Raw genomic sequence first — 19,505 nt, 5'->3', positions numbered from 1 at the left:
TGCCTCGAACTGAATATGCTACTTACCAGTATGCATCTGTTCTTGGCATGTAGGGCTGCTGACATTCATATCGCCCTCCCTCCTCCCCGGCGCCTGTAGCAGCTGCAGCTCTCAGAATTACTGTAAGCATGGTCATCACTTTCTGTATCTACTCCATCACTGCCACAATGGCGAAAAACAATCTGAGGATGGAGAGGATGCCCATGCGCACTGTAGTCCAGGGGAGGAGTCACCTATCCCAGGATACTTCGAAGACTCTTCCAGGACAACAACGTGCAAACATCCGGACCCAACACTAGGCGGCGATCTATGCACAGATATGAATGTCAGCAGCCCTACATGCCAAGAACAGATGCATACTGGTAAGTAGCATATTCATTTTGTGCAATGAGTGTTGGGAGAACTCTATTACCATTTGCGGACTTTTAATTTCTGCTTGGTGTGCATTTCCTTTTTTTGTGTTTTACAGGTTATGACGGTGGCAGCAGTGACTCCGAGGGTGAGGAGCCGGTCATGAGTGATCCAGACCCCAAGTGTCCGTTAATGCCTGATTTCTGGCTGATCATAAAGATCCACCACGATCGAGTGGAGGTTTATTCTCACACCCGGTAAACGTTGGTACTTGTACTCTCGGTCTTATCGCAAAAGGTGTGAGGGGTGTGTTGAAAGGTTTGTCAGAAGATCGTGACTGGTGGGCAGAGGATGATGGGTAAAGGGTGGAGATTGGGCTGAGAGGGTGGGCACTGGTTGGCAGAAAGTAATGGGCAGAAGATAGCAGGTGATGGTAGGAGCAGAGGACGGGAGGTTGGTGCCCCTACATTTTGCTTGACTTCTGGAGCAACAAGAAAAGACACAATTCAGAGTGCACTTTACAATGAAATACAAGCATAGGTATTTGTAAATTGTATACTGTGGCTCCTTACCTAATGAAAGTATTGACTATTTACACACTGATTTGTCTGACTGACACATGAGACCAGCTCTAGAACAATCACAGAAGGGGTCCTTACAACATTTACGTTTAGAAGTCATTAGTGTCATTTCGTACAGGAATGTAACCTGTATACGACATTGAAAACATATAAATGTTCAAAATTAAACCATTTATTTTAAATTCGAAACCATCTTATCTTGATTTCAAAATGTCATCCATTATGTTAATTTAAGACTTTTTATGTGGATTGTTTCATATGTTGGCTCTTGCAGGAAGGCAACTGATTTCGCTTGCATTTGGCTTTCCATTTTCACTCTAGTGAGTAACGTCTACTTTCTTCTTGTGCATCTCAATAGCACGACAAGCTACTCCAATATTAAGGATGAGGAAGAAATAGAAGAAAGCCTTCGTCTCCACCAAGTCATTGTCAGAAATATTGGAGAGATCTGCCGTGTTGTAAATCAGGTAATGTGGAACATACTATTTATTTCATTGCTTGTGTTTTGCTCTTGTTTTTAAGTTTGAACTTTGAAACCGCTGTACTGTCTCACCAGATAATTGCTCTTTTTTGCGGAAAAATAATACAAATACACGTACATGTGTGTATTTTTGGTCAGTGGTCTTCTTCCTTTGGTCTTTTAAATTGTCATTCTGATGGATACCTCTAACTGCAGATTCCAGTGAATATCTCCAGGCGTCAATCTTGATACAGAGATTTGTCTCAGTAATTTGCATGCCTGCTGGTAAGTGACATTGTGTAGCTCCATTTGGACTCTGTCCCACCAATGAAATGACGCCAGAGCCCTATATAGCCCCCACCCCTGCGTGCTGACATCAGCTCCTTCCTTTCCCCTCTTCCGACACTGATCCGGAGCTCTCTCCTTCATTTTTCTATCTTTGACAGGCTTATTTTGCAAATAAGTTTTTTACAGTGTGTGAGGGACATGTCTCGCCCTAAAACCGCAGGCTGTAAACTCCATAAGGTGTGCCATAAGCAGATGTCCGGTATGTCGCTGGTGTTTGGGTTCCTCACACGACTCAGTTATGTGACAACTGCACCAGGATGAACACGAAGGCCATGCTAGACCTCGAGGCCAAGCTCTATATCACTTAAGAATATGCACAGATGCTGAAAGAAGAACTGATTGTCTTTTCGGACTTGGAAGTGAATCCACCTCGATAAAATTCCTGCCAACTTCAACCATAAACACAGCTCATGGAGCCCCATTCTGACTCAGATCAGACATTGCCACTGTTGACACATTTTTCAGATTGAGAACCCCATGATGGTGATGACGATTCCCAAATTTATGAGGAATAAAAACTCTTTTTTGAACCTCCAAAATGCCAGTGGACCAGATATGTCCCCTGACACTGGCATTAACTCTTCACCTGGCCTTTCCACCGAGGAGTCAGCATCTTTTGCTATGGTCCTCAAGAGGGCTGTGGAAATCCTCGACCTCTAACTGCCATCAGTAGAGGTATAAACCACTGTTCTCACAGAGGTCCTGAAGCCTGGGCACACTTCTTCAGAGCCACTCTTGTGTTCCCTGAAGTCCTAACAGATATACTCACCGGCACTTGGGCCAGACCTGGTTCTTTCCCACCTGTAAAGAGGCAAATTTCTAGAAGGCACAGACCTGCTCTGGGGGACCCATGTTTTCTCCTCCAGTATCCTACTCCTGAGAGTCTTGTGGTACAAGGTTTCACAATCTGGTTGTATCCCAACTCTTTCCTGCCTACTCCCCCAGATAGGAAGTCCAAACACATGGAGGCCTTTGGGAAGAGAATGTTCTCATCTGCCAATCTAGCCCTCAGATCAGTCTACTTCAGTTGCCCCTTGGGGTGGTAATTGCACACAATATGGGACATGGGGAGCGAAATCTTGCCTGCAGTCCCTGATATGTTTTGCGCCAGTTTGACTCAGATCATACAAGATGCATAAGATGCTGTGAAGTGCGTCATCAGATCATGGCTGGATACTAACGATTGCTTAGGTAGTGCAGTCAGTACCTGTGTGATGCCTCGCTACCACACCTGGATGTGATCCTCGGGCTTCTCCAGTGACATTTAGGCATCCCTAATGGACATGCCATGTCAAAGCACCCATCTCCTTGAAGATGAAACAGATTCAGCCCTGGGGCGCTTCAAAGAAAGCATAGTCCAAGCACACTCTTGGTCTTTCAGCACCCATGCACCAGTATCTCCAACAGTATCTTCCTTTTCGATGCATTGAAAGAGGCATCCAGCAGAGGCAATGCCAAGGCCATGCCAAGGCCTGCTTTTGCACAACAGACCTCCCAGTCCTTTTAAGGTTGAGGTCCGGGATCTGGCCGACAGTGTCCAGGCCAGCATGGGCAATGCACTGTCCAGTCTCTTGCCGCCACTCCTACATTACTTTTTGATTACCCTTGGTGGCCTATTGTCACCCTGTTAGAGGCAGGATGAGTTACTGTGTGCACGAGTAGCACAGCATCACATCTGACAGATGGATGATTCAAATTGTCCAGAATGGATACACCCTACCTTTCCTTTCCACCTCTTCCCCATATGTCGCCTACAGCACAGAGACTTCTGGAGGACCACTTGTCTATTTAACATAGGGAAGGCCGGGCTCTTTTGGACAAGGGGGCCAGCAGCAAAAATAGTGACTGGATGCTACTCATGTGTCAATGGACAATGGAGGAGTTTGACCTACTGTAGATCTTTGCCCTCTGAACTTCTTGCTCAAAAAGGACAAGTTCAGGATGCTCACTCTAGCCCAAGTTCTGCCTACCCTGAATTCAGGCAACTGTGTGGTGGCATTTGATATGCAGATGTCTATTCCCACATCCCCGCCCTGCAGTTCCATGTGGGTTAAGAGCATTTTTGGTTCCCTTTGCTTGCACTCGGCCTCACCAGTGCCCTCGCCTATTCATGAAAGTGATGATAGAGGTTGCTTCACATATTCGGAGGTTGGTAATACCAGTTCTAAATGCCTTGATGACTGGCTCTTGAAGGAAGCCTTGTTTCAACGAGGTGTGGACCACCTCCAGATGACACATACCTCCACACATCTTTTTTTTTTTTTGTTTGCCAAAGTCACACCATACTCCGTAAAGGCTCCTCTTGATCTGTGCCATTCTGGATACAGTGCAGTTTTGAGCATCTTCTCCACCTCACCACCTGGGACACCCACCTGTTTAATTTTTACTGGGGGCCGCTGAGGGAGTCCCAGGGCCCTGCGGCCCCAGCTGGCACACATTGTGTGTGCCACAGGGAGACAGCATGATTTTTCTTAAGTGAGTGCCCTGGTGCCTACATGGGGCACCCACATCGACATTAATGTTGGAGGGGGATCCCCAGTGCCCCTGCAGCCCCAGCCGGCTCCCCTTGCGAGAGGCAGCCTTTTTTAATTTTTAGTTCTCGCCAGCGCATGCGCTGCTCTGGCGAGACATTTAGTGAGTGGGCTTCTTGTCTTACTTGATCTTTGGACTTCAGTCTGTGACTCACAGCAGACTCCATGCCCCATTGTTAGAAATAAGAACCAAGCCAGGTTTCCCGGTACTGATTGATGAGTGCCTTGCTTTATTTTTCACCCAAAATGCATTTATATCAAAGACTGTGTATGGGAATCCCTTACCCAGTCAGCGGTTATCCTAATAATATGGCACTGCTGCTGCTGCTGCTGTTGTGGATCATTCTTTAACACTCCAGCCATAGATTCTGCGGCGTGGTACGAGTTGCATTTTTTTTCGGTAGGTGCGGTTCTGGTTATACTTTCGCTGGATCGCTTTCATCAAATGGCGTATTTATTATTTATTTATCCTTCGTGCTGTCATTCATTTATTTATGTTCTTTCCACCTCACAAGCCCTTCTCCTTCAACCCTAGAATAACGCTCTGTAGCTTCAACTTCACCACTAATGCCATTAACTGTCAGACATATATATTTTATTCCCTAGGCAAAAGTTTATATTTTGTTCCGCTCCCTTGAACAGCAAGCACATACTTCCTATGTAGTACTCTTTAATGGGAAGCAGCGTCATTTACGAAAGTGCACTAGAAAATTATTATGATGCCTATATCCGTGGCTACTCCATCTATCCTTTTATGAAATGATGTTACCCTGAAATGAGGCAGAAGCTCTGCATGTGGCTTTTCACTTAGTAACATTCACTTTTTGCCTAAAGCCATGTATTCATAGCATGCAAAGTTGGCTGTTTTTTATTTGTTGTATAATTTCTGTGTGACGTGATTAGCATTAGTAAATAGTAGGCCAGACACAACCTAACAATAAATTAAGTTCAGTCGCCAACTGCAGGTAGGGTCAGTAAAATCCTGCAATGCTCCCTTTCAGTGGCATTGTTTTGTTTACCTCCACCATGCATCTTAAACGGTTGCATCATTGTAAAAATCAGTGTGAGTGGGACTGAAATAGAGCCTTGGGCAGGGAGGGATTGTTTAATATCAGAAATCTGCTGAATTTTAGCATTTTGATTGGGGTGGTTGGACCATTAATGAAAGCATTATGCACTGGACAATACAAGTAAGAAGTGTTCAAAATTATAACTCCACAAAATTCTTAATTTTGCAGAATGTGAAATTGCAACATTTAAAATGCTGGCAATGTAATCATCTGGTAAAATTCTCCAATTTTGTCATGGGAAAATAGATCCTACAAAAAAAAACACATGCGCTAATATTTCATGAACTCTACTTTTTTTTCTCAGTTTTATGAAATGTGCAGAAGCGTAGGCAATCAGGTTCCCACGTTTCAAAAATATATATATGCAGGGCATGGATGATCAGATATGCATCGACTTGCTTGAAGTGTGCGCAATGTATGCATGATGTACATACAGACTTCTGCACCATAATGGTACACTCCTTATTGTGAAACTGTCTTTCTTGGTGGTTCCCTGGCAAGTTGATTTCTTGCAGTGTTGCCTGTTCAGATGTTGTGTTGCTCGGGGGGCTAGGATCAACAAAAGACCACCGTGGCCTATTACAACAAGCATTTGCAATGCAATAGGTCTCGCATTTACGCGAGTAAACTATTGGCATTGTAAATGATAATGTCTTTTATTTATGTTTTAAAATACGAAAACAAAAATTTAAGGCATTGTTATTTGCAATGTCAATAGCTGAAACTCACGTAAATGCGAGACCTATTGCATTGCAAATGCTTGTTAATTTTTTGCTGGGTGCCCACCCGGTACACCCACAATGCAAGGGTCATTGGGAGCCGCTGCATGCACTGCTTAGACCCTTACATATTAGAATACTTATAACATGTTCAATGACTGCATTGATAACATCCCTAATGACATCTGGAATGAACTATAGTTACTTGAGATAACTTTAGCTGGTGAATTTCTGCGATTTTGTTTGTTTAAAATGGTAAAATGTTGTGTGTTAAATTTTATTTTCACCTTTTAAAGGTCAAAATAAAAGTTAAAACACTAAATTTTCATATTAATCAAAATATCAAGGCAGGAGTCTTCAAATGCCTCTCCCTCCTTCGCACCTGAGGCCAGAATCACGTTGTGCTGTTCGTCACCCCCGGAGGGGTAGAAACTAGGGACTGCTGCCGCTGACATCGCTGTTGTGCTCGGGAAAGAGCATCGCACGGGACTCCATTGTCCAGGAGTCCGTGCGTGAGCACACCTGCGTGGAGGTCCGCCTTCCTGCCCACAACCCATGATTATTGGTTCCCGCTCATATAAAAACATCTACCCTTCGCAGAGCGGGACGCATCGCGGGACGCCCAGGACGAAGCCCGGACAAAGGGCGGACAGTCTGTGACAGTCCGGGACAGGAGGGGGTAGGAAGGGGCCATAATTTTAGCTTTACATTGTCTGCTGTTAACCTGCCTAATTGGTTGTGTGATCCGCCGTGACGTAACTGCTATGAGGGTGGGGTAGTGTGTCATATAGTGGTATAACTTGAAGTGACCATCTGTGCTGGGCAGCCATATATTGCTCCGGTTTATAGGTTGTTGATTGTTGTGGTGTTAATCTGTTTTTGATTATTGGTACTGGCCCAGCCCGGCATATTAATGCCTAAAGCCAAACCAGCGGCTGTATTGTCCACTATGGATAACTATTTGGTAAAGATGGTGGATAAAATCAACCAGGAAAGGAGGAAGTCCTTAGGACGATCGGGGCCTCAAAGCCTGAGCCCTTCTTCTCCTTTTGGACCAGCATCCCAGTCAATCCCCATCCTTGATGTTAGTGTTTCTACAAATCCAATGGTCAGTCCCATTTTGGTTGATTCCAATGATACCATAAGTGAGGCAATTGTCACTACTATGCCCACCAATGAAGTAGAATCCGATGCAGAAATTTCTTCTGACCCAATAGTTCCAAATGTGCAGGCTCCGAGGCCACAAAGATTAATACGTTTATGCAGGAATAATAGCAAGATCAATCAGCCCAAACGAGGGGGGAATCGCCCCGCTAAAAGAATTGACCCCTTATTGCCTAATACTCAGCATGACCAAATTAAGTTACTGGATGGTCCCACGATCAGTTTGGACAATGAGCAACTAGATTTTTTGCTTAATGCTATTGAGGCCAAGCTTGATCTACTTGTTAAACCCCTATTGACCAAACTTGCTACAATTTCTGACGAAGTAGTCAGACTGGGTGGTTTAGTGGATACATTCTTAAATGCCGCAAAGGGAGTAAATACCGTCGAAAAAGATCTTGGACCTGCTGTGGTGCCTTTTAACCCTCACATTTCAGTTCCATCGACGGCCGTGAGCAGTAACTTTAGCTCTGGGAATGATTGTGTTGTAATTCCTGCTGTGCCCAACCCCCTCCCGCAGTTGCCGGCCCAAGCTAAACCTTCCTTTAGCTCAGTACTAAGGAAGCAGATGGGTCCCAATGTAAATCTTAACAGTTCTAGTAGCCCCCAGCCGGATCTACCACCGTCCTGTGCACCTTTTGTAGCAGTTCTAACCAATGTTCCTCCTTTAAGAATGTCTGGAAGCAACCACGGCTCTGTTGAATCGCACTCCTCTTTAAAGAATAAAACCGTGGATTGGCTTCATAGGCAGTGTGGTTTCCCAGTAGCACTCTCAGGGGATATTTTAAGCACTAGAAGAACCAATTGGGTGGGGAAATCCCGCAAGACTTGTGGAGGGGATTGTATCGTTATTAATTTTCGAAATCCACAACTTACCTCCACGGTGTTGATTAAAGCTGCCTCTCTTCCTATACGAGATGAAGGAATTTCTCTACGTCCCCTGGGGTTCTTCTATAGAGACTTTGATATTCAACCTGATGCTGAGCGTTATCGAGGGAGGTCCAGAGATTTGAATTTGTGTGCTGGTCCTACCATTCCCACGTTCAATAGATTTCAGCCCCTGAGTGGCCTTGACTGTAACGACTGACTGGGGCTACCTTTGGTGGTCCCAGGGACTGTGACCATTCCTATGGGAAAGGGAAGGTGTAGTATGGCCAACGGGGCTTATGAATCAGTGGAGACTATTGGTTTAAATGGCCCCAGTGTTAATCATATTGATGTTCCAGTGGATAGTGGAATTGTAAGACCGACCTCTGGCGATGGGGACAGGGTTGTTCCAACTAAACCCATTATATTAGATAATAGGGGTCGGTGCTCTATCGCCTGTTGGAATGTTGCTGGTCTCTTACAAAAGGATACATGTCTAGGATGGTTTGATTTTATTAATAATTTTAAAATTATTTGTTTTCAGGAAACCTGGAGTCTGGCCCCCATTAATTATTTGGGTTTTGTTTCTTACCATTTGCCGGCTGTGGCTTCCACTTCGGGCAGAGCTAAGGGTGGGCTTCTGACTCTGATCTCCGTGGATGTACCACTTATTGTCAAGAAATATGTAACCATTGGGGTCCATTCCCAGATTTTATGGCTTTCTCAGGAGCTGGGTAGAAATATCCTTTTAATCAATTTTTATAATAATGTATTCGATAATACCAGGCAGCAGGTAGTTTTCGCTTTAGAGTCCGCTTTGGCAGATATAGTCACGGGTAACAATGTTGTGTTTGATTTCATTTGGCTAGGGGATTTTAACACTGTTTTGTGTCCATCCCCCGCCCATAGGGTCTGTGGTTTTGTTAATTGCTGGGGGGAAGGCGTCTCATTTTCCCCACAATTCCTATGGAGATTCATTAAATAAAATCTTGATGTCTTATGATTTGGAATTGTTGGAGAACTTGAAAGGTGCCTCTGGTGAAACCATCCCTACATTCACGGGCCGGAATGCAAACACGGTGATTGATTTTATTTGCATTTCATCTAGCCTTAACCCGTGGTGTACAGCCCCTCTGGTAGTTGATAACCTAATTAGCGACCATAACTGCCTAACTATGGAGGCCGTACTATGGAAGGCGAAATTAGGCCCCAAACCAAACATAATAGCTAATATTGAACCCCACCGTCCCAACGGAACTAGAATTAGGTGGAAGGGGGAGAAAGCCGATATCTTGTCCAACTCCATTATTAATAATTGTGTTAACGACATTTCCGTTATTTTAGAGAGTAAATAACTAACGGATGTAATTATTCCCAAGTTTATTAATATTAATATCACTATTGATGCAAAATTTACCGTGTTTCTTAAGGGCAAGTCGTGCAGGCAAAGGGGATGGTTCGACCATGCTAGCACTATTGCACTTAAGGGTCTCAAAGAGGCACTTGCTGCAAAACCTAGGGACATAATTTTGGTTAGGGAGCTTAGAGCCACCTGTCAGGCTGCAGTTAACAATAGGAAGGCCGAACTAAGGCAAGACGCCTGGGACAAGTTAGACCAGGCGGCTGAAACTTCGGACTCCTCCCTTTTCTGGGCAACAGTTAATTGTCCCTTTCTTAAGAATGAGGAGACGCCTGAACTGACGGCAAACGTTAGTGCAGAATGTTGGGTCTCCCACTTCTCCATGATTTTCGACTCGGATAAATCTCTGGATGAAGGTCGAGGCGACTGGCCTGCCATTCCTTTAGATGTATCCACTTCTGAGGTTCAGGATAGTATTTCTGCTAGTAAGGGAGGTAAGGCCCAGGGGCCAGACGGGGTGCCCATTGATGTCTACAAAAAAGAACCAGAGATTTGGGGCCCGTTATTAACAAACGTGTTTAACGCAGCGGTCTGCTTCGGTGTCCCACCCTCCTGGGAGGAATCTACTATAATACCTATCTATAAGAAGGGAGAGAGGAGGGATGCTAAGAACTACCGTCCAATCTCCCTTCTAGACTCCTCCGTGAAAATCATGAGCAGGGTGCTCCTGGTCAGACTTGAAGAATGGGCCGATTCTAATAACATATTGGCAAACTCCCAATATGGTTTCAGGAAGGGACGTGGGACAGTAGAACAGTGCCTCAACCTTGAACTTCTAATAGGGAAGTATACGAAGGCCAAGAAAGGTTCTCTTTTTCTCTGCTTTGCAGATTTGAGCAGTGCCTTCGATATGGTGAACCATAAGATTTTATGGGAGAAACTACTAGAAATGGGGGCTCCGGAGGGCATTGTTCATTTCTTGGCCCGGCTATACGCCAATCTCAGATCTAGCGTCCGTTACGGCCCGGGAGGGGAGTGCACCCCTAAGTTCCCTATTAGACGCGGTATTAGGCAAGGGTGTGTGCTCGCCCCCCTACTTTTTACACTCTTTATTAATGAGGTTGACTCTGTCTTAAAGACTGTAGTGGCTGACACCCCTAAAACCCTTGACTCCCACGTCCCTGTTTTACTTTATGCGGACGATGCCGTTATTTTATCTAGGACCCCTATCGGCCTCCAACGCCTAATGGACAGATTCTCCCTGTTCATTAAGGACAGGAAGTTGAAGATCAATAAATCAAAAACCTTTGTCATGGAGTGTGGTAAGAGTTGTAAAAAACCACATTCATTTTTTATTGAAGGGCATAAGGTCCAAACGGTGGACTCTTTTAACTACCTAGGTATCACTTTCTCCAAATCAGGTAGCTGGTCCAGTGAGATCAACTATGTTGGGGGTAGAATGGCGAAAAGTGCCCACGGGGTGTTTCAGTTTGCTTCTAAACTAGGGGATAAACGGCTCAAAGACATGTTGAAAATTTATCAAATGAGGTGTCTTTCTATTACTCTCTATGGTGCTGGTATTTGGGGGCATGTTCCGAGCGGAAGTTTACAAGTGGAGGAAAATCTCTTCCTTAAAAGACTTTTAAGTCTACCTACTTCGGCTTCTACCGATTTGGTGCATAGGGAGTTTGGAATCCAACATCTTTCAGACTCCGTAGCCCTTAGACCACTTATGCTGTGGCGCGCAATTTGGGTAAAGGAAGAGACCTCCCTAAATAGAGCTATTATTAAAGACTGTCTCTCTATTGACAATCACTTAAAGATCCCATGGGTTAAATTCGTTTCGGGTAGTTTTTCCGAGATCTATGATCTTAATGTAATTGAGGACCACTATGCTGCCTCTTGTCTGACCAAAAATGAGTTGAAATCTGTTTTTATGAACCATAGGAATGAGAAGCGTGGGAGGGCCAGTGGTAACTTAACAACCTGTCGTGAAAGCTTTAGTGAAACGACAGGGTTCCAACCGTATTTGAGTTTTGTTTCCAGACCCTCCCATAGGTTCGTACTGACAAGATTGCGTTTTGGGATTGTTCACCATTTGGTGGCATTCCCAAGCATTAGAAAACACCCGATTGGTCCTTGCCCATGTGATAATACTACCGTACAAAGTACCATGCACTTTTTATTGTTTTGTCCATTTTATGGGAATTTTCGTTTAGCTTTTTTAAAACCTGTTTTTAAGAAGTATGGAGTTAGGACTGTAAAAGATACCATGAAATTGTTATTTAACCCGTCACCCGATGTCTGTTTTTTTACTGCCACTTTTCTTCTACGGGCCATCAAAGCAAGGCCTAGTATGTCATTTTAAAACTGTTTTAACGTATTTTTAAATGTCCGACTGATTTTGTCAAAATGATGTTGTTTTATATTGTAATGTTTGTGCTTTTATGGACTTTGTGTTTAAGCTCCGAATAAAGCCTTATGAACTGAACTGCCTCTCCCTCCTTTGATATACGACCCAGGTTTCCCTCAGACAGGGGAAATGTCACCCCCTGCCCTGGCCCATTTGTCACCAGGAAAGGCGGGAAAATAGGAGGCTTATTCACTATCAGGCCAGTTCCATCCAGAAGGCGGGCTACTTGATGTGAACACGAAAACTAGAATTCTTGCCATCTTGGTTTTTGGTGGAATTAGGTTAATTGGGTCAGTGTTATGCCCACTTCCCACAGGAAGTGGTCATACATGGGGTGTAGTCACCCTAAAGGTGAGTAGTCCATTGGCTACTACTTGTCCCTCCCTTCAACGCCCCATAATTGAGTTTTTGGGTGGTACCCCTGATGCCAGGAACTCTGATTTGAAGGACCCTTAAGAAGAGGACAAAGAAGAGCCATGAAAAAAAGAACTGAAGACTTGCTGTGGACTTAGTGGTACCAAACCCTGCCGACCTGCACCAGTCTCGACAGTCATGAAGAAACCGACTCGTCCTGCAGCGGACCCTCTACCAAGAACCCTGGTATACTGCCAGCCCTTTGCAAAATGCCATCAATCTCCCTTGGAGGTGAGGAGCTATTCCCCTGCAGTCCTCAGGCACCAAAACAGCAAAGTCCGGTTTACTGTGCTGCTGCTTTCCGGTCTTACCAACTCAGCAGCCACCCAGGAAGATGTCACCATACTCCGGATGGTCAGATCTGTCTCCCCACCAAGTGAGGTGAAGCCAAGACCAACCGGAGCCGCACAGCACCAATGCCCGGGGTTCAGGACCCCTTGCAGCAACCAAAAACTGTTTGAGTCCAATCCAGACTTCAACGACACCGAGACCAAGCACCTGACAAGAGACATCAGCCCCACTGAGACCCACCTCCAGAGTGGCCCAGCTTTCATGATTTTTGCACCCTCAACCGGCAAGGCTGACAACAGCAAGCACCTGCAACACACAAGCCCAGCCGACCTAACCCCTCTGCACCCGATCGCCCCTGGTTCTTGAGAACTGACTGTAATGCATTCCTCACTGGACCCTTGTGAACCAAGCACCCCCATTAGGAGCTCCTGGAGTTGTACCCAACTCCTGCCCTGCAGCTTGTTTTTAGGTGCTCCCCCACCCCCTCGTTTGGTGTAGCGCGTAAGGCTACCTACCAGACCAGCACCTCTGCACCTGGACGCCCCAGGGCAGATACACTCTAGCTGCTGGTGGTACTTTGGACCTTACCCCTCTAGCATCTTAAGTCCTGAAGGGGACCCCGGCAAACCTTCTGCAAGTGCCTGAACACTGCATATGCCTTTTTCTCCTATAGGAAAGCACAGTGTGTAAAGTCGCATTTAAGTGAATATTTTACTTACCTGTGAAAGTCGATATTTTAAAAAGTCCTTGCTTACAAAGTTCTTGGTATCTCAATCTATATAAAAATGAGTTATTTTTTCAAAATTGTTCTGTGATTTATTCTTTTAGAGTGTGCCTCGTTTATTGGCTCTGTGAGAAACAAATGCTTCGCACTACCCTCTGATGAGCCTAAACTGCACTCCACACTACCACAAACGAGAGCATTTAGTCGTATAATTTTTGCCTCTGTAAACCAATAAGGGTTGCCTGGACACTCAGCACAGTCTACCTATCTCGTTTTGGTACACTATATAGAGAGCAGGCTTCCTATAAATAATATACAATTCATGGGTAGCAGAGTTCAAGTTGGCTATCAACCACGGATAAAAGGGTAACCTGTACTGCACACGGTGTTCAATCTGTATACAACTTTTGAGGGAAAACCAAGTTCCTAGAGATATTCAAGCCCAGTTATATAACTAATGCCCTACCATGAACAGTCTTTACTCGTATCAAACCCCTCAGTCACTGAACCGACATTGACGTAGATATGAGTAGAAAAGTGGATACCTGAAGCACTGTTCTCTCTATGGAGAGAGTTTACTCTGTAGCACACTGTTTGTAGACCATGAAACTCTCATGAGAAATACACCGCAGAGTATTAAAATGTATCTACTAAGTACAGTGTAAACTGTATGCAAAACATGTCCAAAGAGACTATTCACTTAAAATATCCAAGGTCTATATGTGCTATATATCATACTACAGGCAACCTTTATACTGTGGTGAAAATCTTACAGATACATCATCGTCTGAAGTTAAACAAGCGCATGTACATGGGCTAGTACCTGGTGCACAGTCTTCTATGTTAAGTAGAAATTGTCCTGCTGAGACCATTCTGTCTAATAACTCAAGGTTGGTTACAATACTTAGTATGTAGCACCGAGAGTTTTTGCCCTGTTGGAAACTTTCTGGAGAGACAAATAAATTGTGTGGAACATGCTGAACACAAGTCATCAACTGTCACCTGTGCACATAGTTACTTTTCACTCCAAAGAGTTCAGTACCTTTACACACCTAAGATGCATTAGGAGCACATGCATTTGTAAACACTTACACCCGTTAGTTGGACACTGGCTTTACAAAATGAGGTAGGAAAATAATATGGTTAGATTCTGTTATAACAGCTTAACATGTTGAAAAAACTCAGAAATTAACTTAAACTGCAGTTAATGCACACTTTGTTCAGTCTTGGTTACAAATTAAAACAGAAAAAAACACTGAAATTTACAATTTATTTTTAGTTCCACAGTGCGTTACTTGCACAGTAGTCATGCATACCATAACTTGCAAGCCAAATGCAATGCTTATGCATAATAGTAAAAGCAATAAGTATGGAGATAGCCCAGAATGGTAAATGCAGGGGGATATAAAGTAAAAGGAGAAGAGAGGAAACTGACTCTAAGTATTTAAATAAAAGGTTAAAAGAGTACTACTATAACATGATTCTGAAGGTTATTAAATATTGCTATAAATATAGAATAAAAAAAAGTATTTCAGACATAATGAAGGCTGCAAATAGTGTGTATTCAACATGTGACATCATTCGAGGCTAGTGCAGTACATTTGAAAAGATAATTAGCCACTGGGAACCACATTTCATTGTGTTTCATTGTTAACTAAAGAATTAAGGTTCTGTCTTTCTAGTCTGAGTTATAATGTTCAATATTCCACCAAGCTCTGAAAGTTATGTTGTCACAGGACTTCCTTTTGGAAGTAATAACTTGCAAAGTGACGGCTAATAAAATATCAATTTACCCAATTTTCAACTATGGCACTATAAATTATGAGATCCACCTAGAAATAGATTGCCAATGGAAAAGGGACCGGAAAAGATGCTGATCGAAATATTCTTTGCCGCGCGTCTTTCCCAAATCTGTTTACCTTAGGGTTCGTAAAAACGTATGAATATAAAGTGCCCGTATTAGAATTACATAGCCATGAGTATACAGATTTCCTGTATTTATTTTACTAAGATGAACAGGAGTATAATAAAGACTGTTACTTAAGAACAAAGTTTGCATCATGCTTGCGGATTGTGAAATCAAGTGGATTTTAGACCCAACTGTATCTGAAACGTATTGCAGTCCTTGACAATTCAATTCAGATTTCCATAGAGCCTTAACTTTTGATTTCACTCTGTCTAACCCTGATGAAATTATAGATTTCTATAGAACTGAAGCTTTAGTGGGAATTGCTTTTGAGACTAAAACATTGAGCGTCCTTGGAGCATTACATTCCACAGAAACAAGTACTTCGAAGGCATGCTTCAGAGAATCCACAAGCTTTTATTTTCACAAGAACAATTATTAGGAAGCTAGTATTTAAGTTCTAGATCTGGAAGAGAGATAGTACTATTCAGTACACGTTCCTTTACACACCCATCTCTTCCAATTGGAACTTTCAATGCGTTCTGCTTTCACTTATAGTTATTGCTTCCTAAAGTTTTGGTTACCACCAACTGTGAAGCAATCTGGTGGCAAGCACAAACCCTCATTTAATGGTTTTCATCTCCTTCAGCCCCATCTGCATTGTATTTGGTGAATTTGGCCAGATAAGTGATTACAATGAATGGCATAGTAGCCATTTCATTGGTTGGAAAAAGTGTAGACCATGGAATAGACACGTTCTGGGATTTTCATGATCAAGCATTCTATGTGCGTATCAGTAGGGGGAGCGCTCAATGTTCATGATACATGAACAGCTTCATCATAAAGAGCGCGGCCACGTGGAAACCATAACATTACCCCTGGATTCCTTGGGCATCTATTGGCAATTAGTGCGGCATATTGTTTTAATTTCATTTGGGAATATTTGATTTTGACTAGAAAAGCTAACAAATTTGATTATTGGTTGCTAAGCTCATGCCTTGGCTCTCATTCTATCAAGTGCTTTTGGGCTGTAAATTCTAGTTTGTTTGAGAGTAGCAGTTTCTTGGAATGTAGGTTACCCTCTCTGAATTGCTATTTCCTGCGACCCGCCCCATTTTACATTTCCTTGAAGATTTTCTGAAGTTATTTGGAGTATTGTGTAGCATGACTGTATAAAGCTCCTTGAAGGTGTCGCAGGCATCCTGAGCCTGAATCCATTTGTATGAGTGCTGTTTTTTTTTTTTTTTTTTTTTTTAAGTTTCAAAAACCTTTATTTCAACTCTCGGCAACCATACAGATATACGCCTACAACCGCATCGGCCGGCTATAATAGACAGTGCATGGAGAATTCAACCATCAGTTACACAGCCAATCTGCCGTCATCCCGGGGGCCCGGCGGCGTGCGTGCAAAGAGCTCTCTGTACGTCAGTGTAATGAAAGGCCAGGCAGCCGCAGGTCACAGAGCGACGGAATGTCTCCTCAGGCCCCCCCGGGAGCCTGCACTGCACAATATATCCCCATCTCGGGGCGCATCACATCCACCCAATCCACCCCGGATCATCCCAGTAGCAGTCACTCTGGGCCATCAAGCAGGGCATCACGTCACCCACAGCAACCCTTATCTCTTCACCACCCCGTTCATTCCAGCCTCAGGTGTCCCCGTCAGTGGAGCTTGCCTGCGCCGCCAGATACGCTCGAAACGGATCCCATATGTCTTTTGCCCTGCTCTTCAAAGGCTGCGTTTCGGCATATATCACGTTCTGGTCCTGACAGTACAAAACATCCGCCAACCAGTCCTTAAACTTTGGTGCGCGACCCCTACCTCACCTACACGCTACGCGTCGTTTCGCCAGCAGCAATACAATTGTGACAAATTTACGGTGCTGCTTAGGCACCGACATCGTATAGCCCAGCAGCATCACTAACGGGTCAAGCTCCACCACAGCCCCCACCATGGCCGTAAGCGCCGTATGGACCTGCAACCAGTAGTCAGCCACCCCCGCACACGACCACGCCAGATGTAAAAAATCAGCCCCCTCCGATCGGCACCTTTCACATTGATCAGAATCTGACAGACGGAATCGATATTTCCGAACAGGAGTGTAATACCAGCGCTGCAGGAACTTATAATGGATAATGCGCAATCTGCAGCTTGAGGAAATCCGGGAGGTGAGCTCACAGCAGTATGCCCATTGCGCCTCAGTAATTTCCCTGCCCAACTCAACCGTCCAACCGCGAAGTGCCTTACAGCCTGCAGTCCCGGTGCTCTCTCGAATACTGCCATATAACTGAGAGACTAAATGCCGACCATCCATGGTAGCGAGCAGAACCTGCAACGGCTTCACCAAGTCGGGCTCCTGCGGATAATGCGGTAGCACCGTTCCCATCCCCTGTCGCAACCGGAGATAATAAAAGACCTCTAGTGGATTAGGCTGGTGTCCCGCGAAAAATTGTTCCCTCGTCTTAAACTGCCCACTCTCGAAGAGGTCTCCCCAATATCGGATCTTTATCTTAGCACATAGCATGCGGAACCCCACTTCTTGCAGCAGAGAGAGGCCCGGGTGATACACCAACGGCAAACGCGGGGCATACAGTAGGCCAAGTTTCAGTCTGCGCACTATGCGCTGCCAAGCATCGATCGTGCACGTCACGGAGGTGAGCGGTGTCTCGATCGCAGTCACGGGACCATGAATGAGTCCCTGTAACGGCAGAGGACGGGCCACCTAATCCTCGACCGCCAGCTGCGGCATAAAGGGCGTAGGGGTAATCCAATGATATGCGAAGTGGGCCTGCGCGCTCAGATAATATGCCTGAAAATCAGGAACGTCAAATCCCCCTTTACTATATGGGAGGATGATAGTCGACCAGGCTAGTCGGGGCTGTTTACCAGCCCAGAACAATCGCAGCAACTCAGAGCGCAGCGTTCGGAAAAAGAACGCACCTGGATAATACGGAATGTTCTGGAAGAGGTACAGAAACCGAGGCACCACCATTTTAATCAAAGAAGCCCTACCCGCCATGGTCAACGGCAACGAAAGCCACCGCGACACATCCTCCGCAACTTTGCTTACGGCTGTGCCATAATTCAGGCGCAGGGTCTCTTCTCGATCCGTCGAGACTCGAACCCCCAAATATCGGAAATCCGAGTCACACCACTCCAACGGGTAGTCCAAGGCATAGCGGCCGACCGCCGCCGTCAGGGGAAGAAATTGTGACTTCCTCCAGTTAATGTGGATCCCAGATATTCTCCCAAATACTACAAATTCGCGGAGCAGCGAGTTCAGATTATTCTGCGGATCCACCACATATAGCGTTATGTCATCCGCATACAGGGACACATCAATCTGCCTTTGACAGCATTTGAATGCACTATGCTTGTGGAGTTGTCGGATACGACACGCCAGTGGTTCAATTGCTATAGCAAACAGTAGTGGGGACAGCGGGCACCCCTGTCTGGTCCCCCTAGTTAATGGAATTGGGGTCGATAGTTCCCCATTGATCAACACTCTTGCCGTGGGGTCAGTATAAAGCAGTTTTATCCAAGCTACAAAGATTTTGGGAAAACCCATCCGGTACAGAATAGCGAATAGATAATTCCACTCCACAGAGTCGAACGCCTTAGTGGCGTCCAGGAATACTGCCGCGACAGGCAGTTCCGGCGCTATCGTTTGAATCAGGGAGAAGAGCGTCCGCAAGTTACTAGCGGTGGACCTACCCGGGACAAACCCTGCCTGATCAGGGAGGGCAATTTTAGTCATTAACAATGAAAGGCGCGTGGCAAGCACCTTCGCCAGGATCTTAGCATCACAGTTTATGAGGGACAGTGGTCTATAGGAATCACAATCCTCCGCCGCCTTATCAGGTTTCAGCAGGGAGGTGATCACCACCTCTCTCATCGAGCCCGGCAGCACACCCGCCTCCAGTGAGTCCTCATAGACCTCTCGAAGCACCGGAGCCATTATGTCAATATAGCATTTATAAAATTCCGCCGGCAAGCCATCCAGCCCGGGCGCCTTGCCATTTCCCAATGACATGATCGCTTCCCGTATCTCGTCCAGCTCAAACGGAGCCCCCAGAAACTCCCTGTGTTCATCACTCAGCCAGCACAAAGCGATATCGTCTAAGAAGTCCCCAAACTGAACCTCCCCGGCATCACATGCTGTGTATAACCTCTGGTAATGCTCAGTGAATTGCCGCGATATTCCCCGTGTGTCTTGGTAGAGAGCTCCGTTCTGTGCGCGTATCTCTAATATGTGTGAGAAGCCCCTCATAGGCCTAGTAATGCCCGCCAGTGCTCGCCCCGGTC

At 45.1% G+C, this 19,505-nt stretch overlaps 1 protein-coding gene across 9 annotated transcripts in view; it reads left to right on the top strand.

Moving 5' to 3' along the window:
* The window catches only part of SZT2 (SZT2 subunit of KICSTOR complex), a 937,318-nt gene that overhangs the window by 529,715 nt on the left and 388,098 nt on the right, over nt 1-19,505 (top strand). For all 9 annotated transcript variants that reach the window (XM_085602961.1, XM_085602966.1, XM_085602963.1 and 6 more), the window contains 2 exons: nt 470-608; nt 1,291-1,399. In XM_085602961.1, coding sequence (XP_085459087.1) covers nt 470-608; nt 1,291-1,399 — 248 coding nt within the window. The remainder of the gene's footprint in view (nt 1-469; nt 609-1,290; nt 1,400-19,505) is intronic.

This window comes from Triturus cristatus, chromosome 4_2, assembly GCF_964204655.1.
Source record: "Triturus cristatus chromosome 4_2, aTriCri1.1, whole genome shotgun sequence".
NCBI lineage: Eukaryota > Metazoa > Chordata > Amphibia > Caudata > Salamandridae > Triturus > Triturus cristatus.
This window is presented reverse-complemented; position numbering and strand designations above follow the sequence as displayed.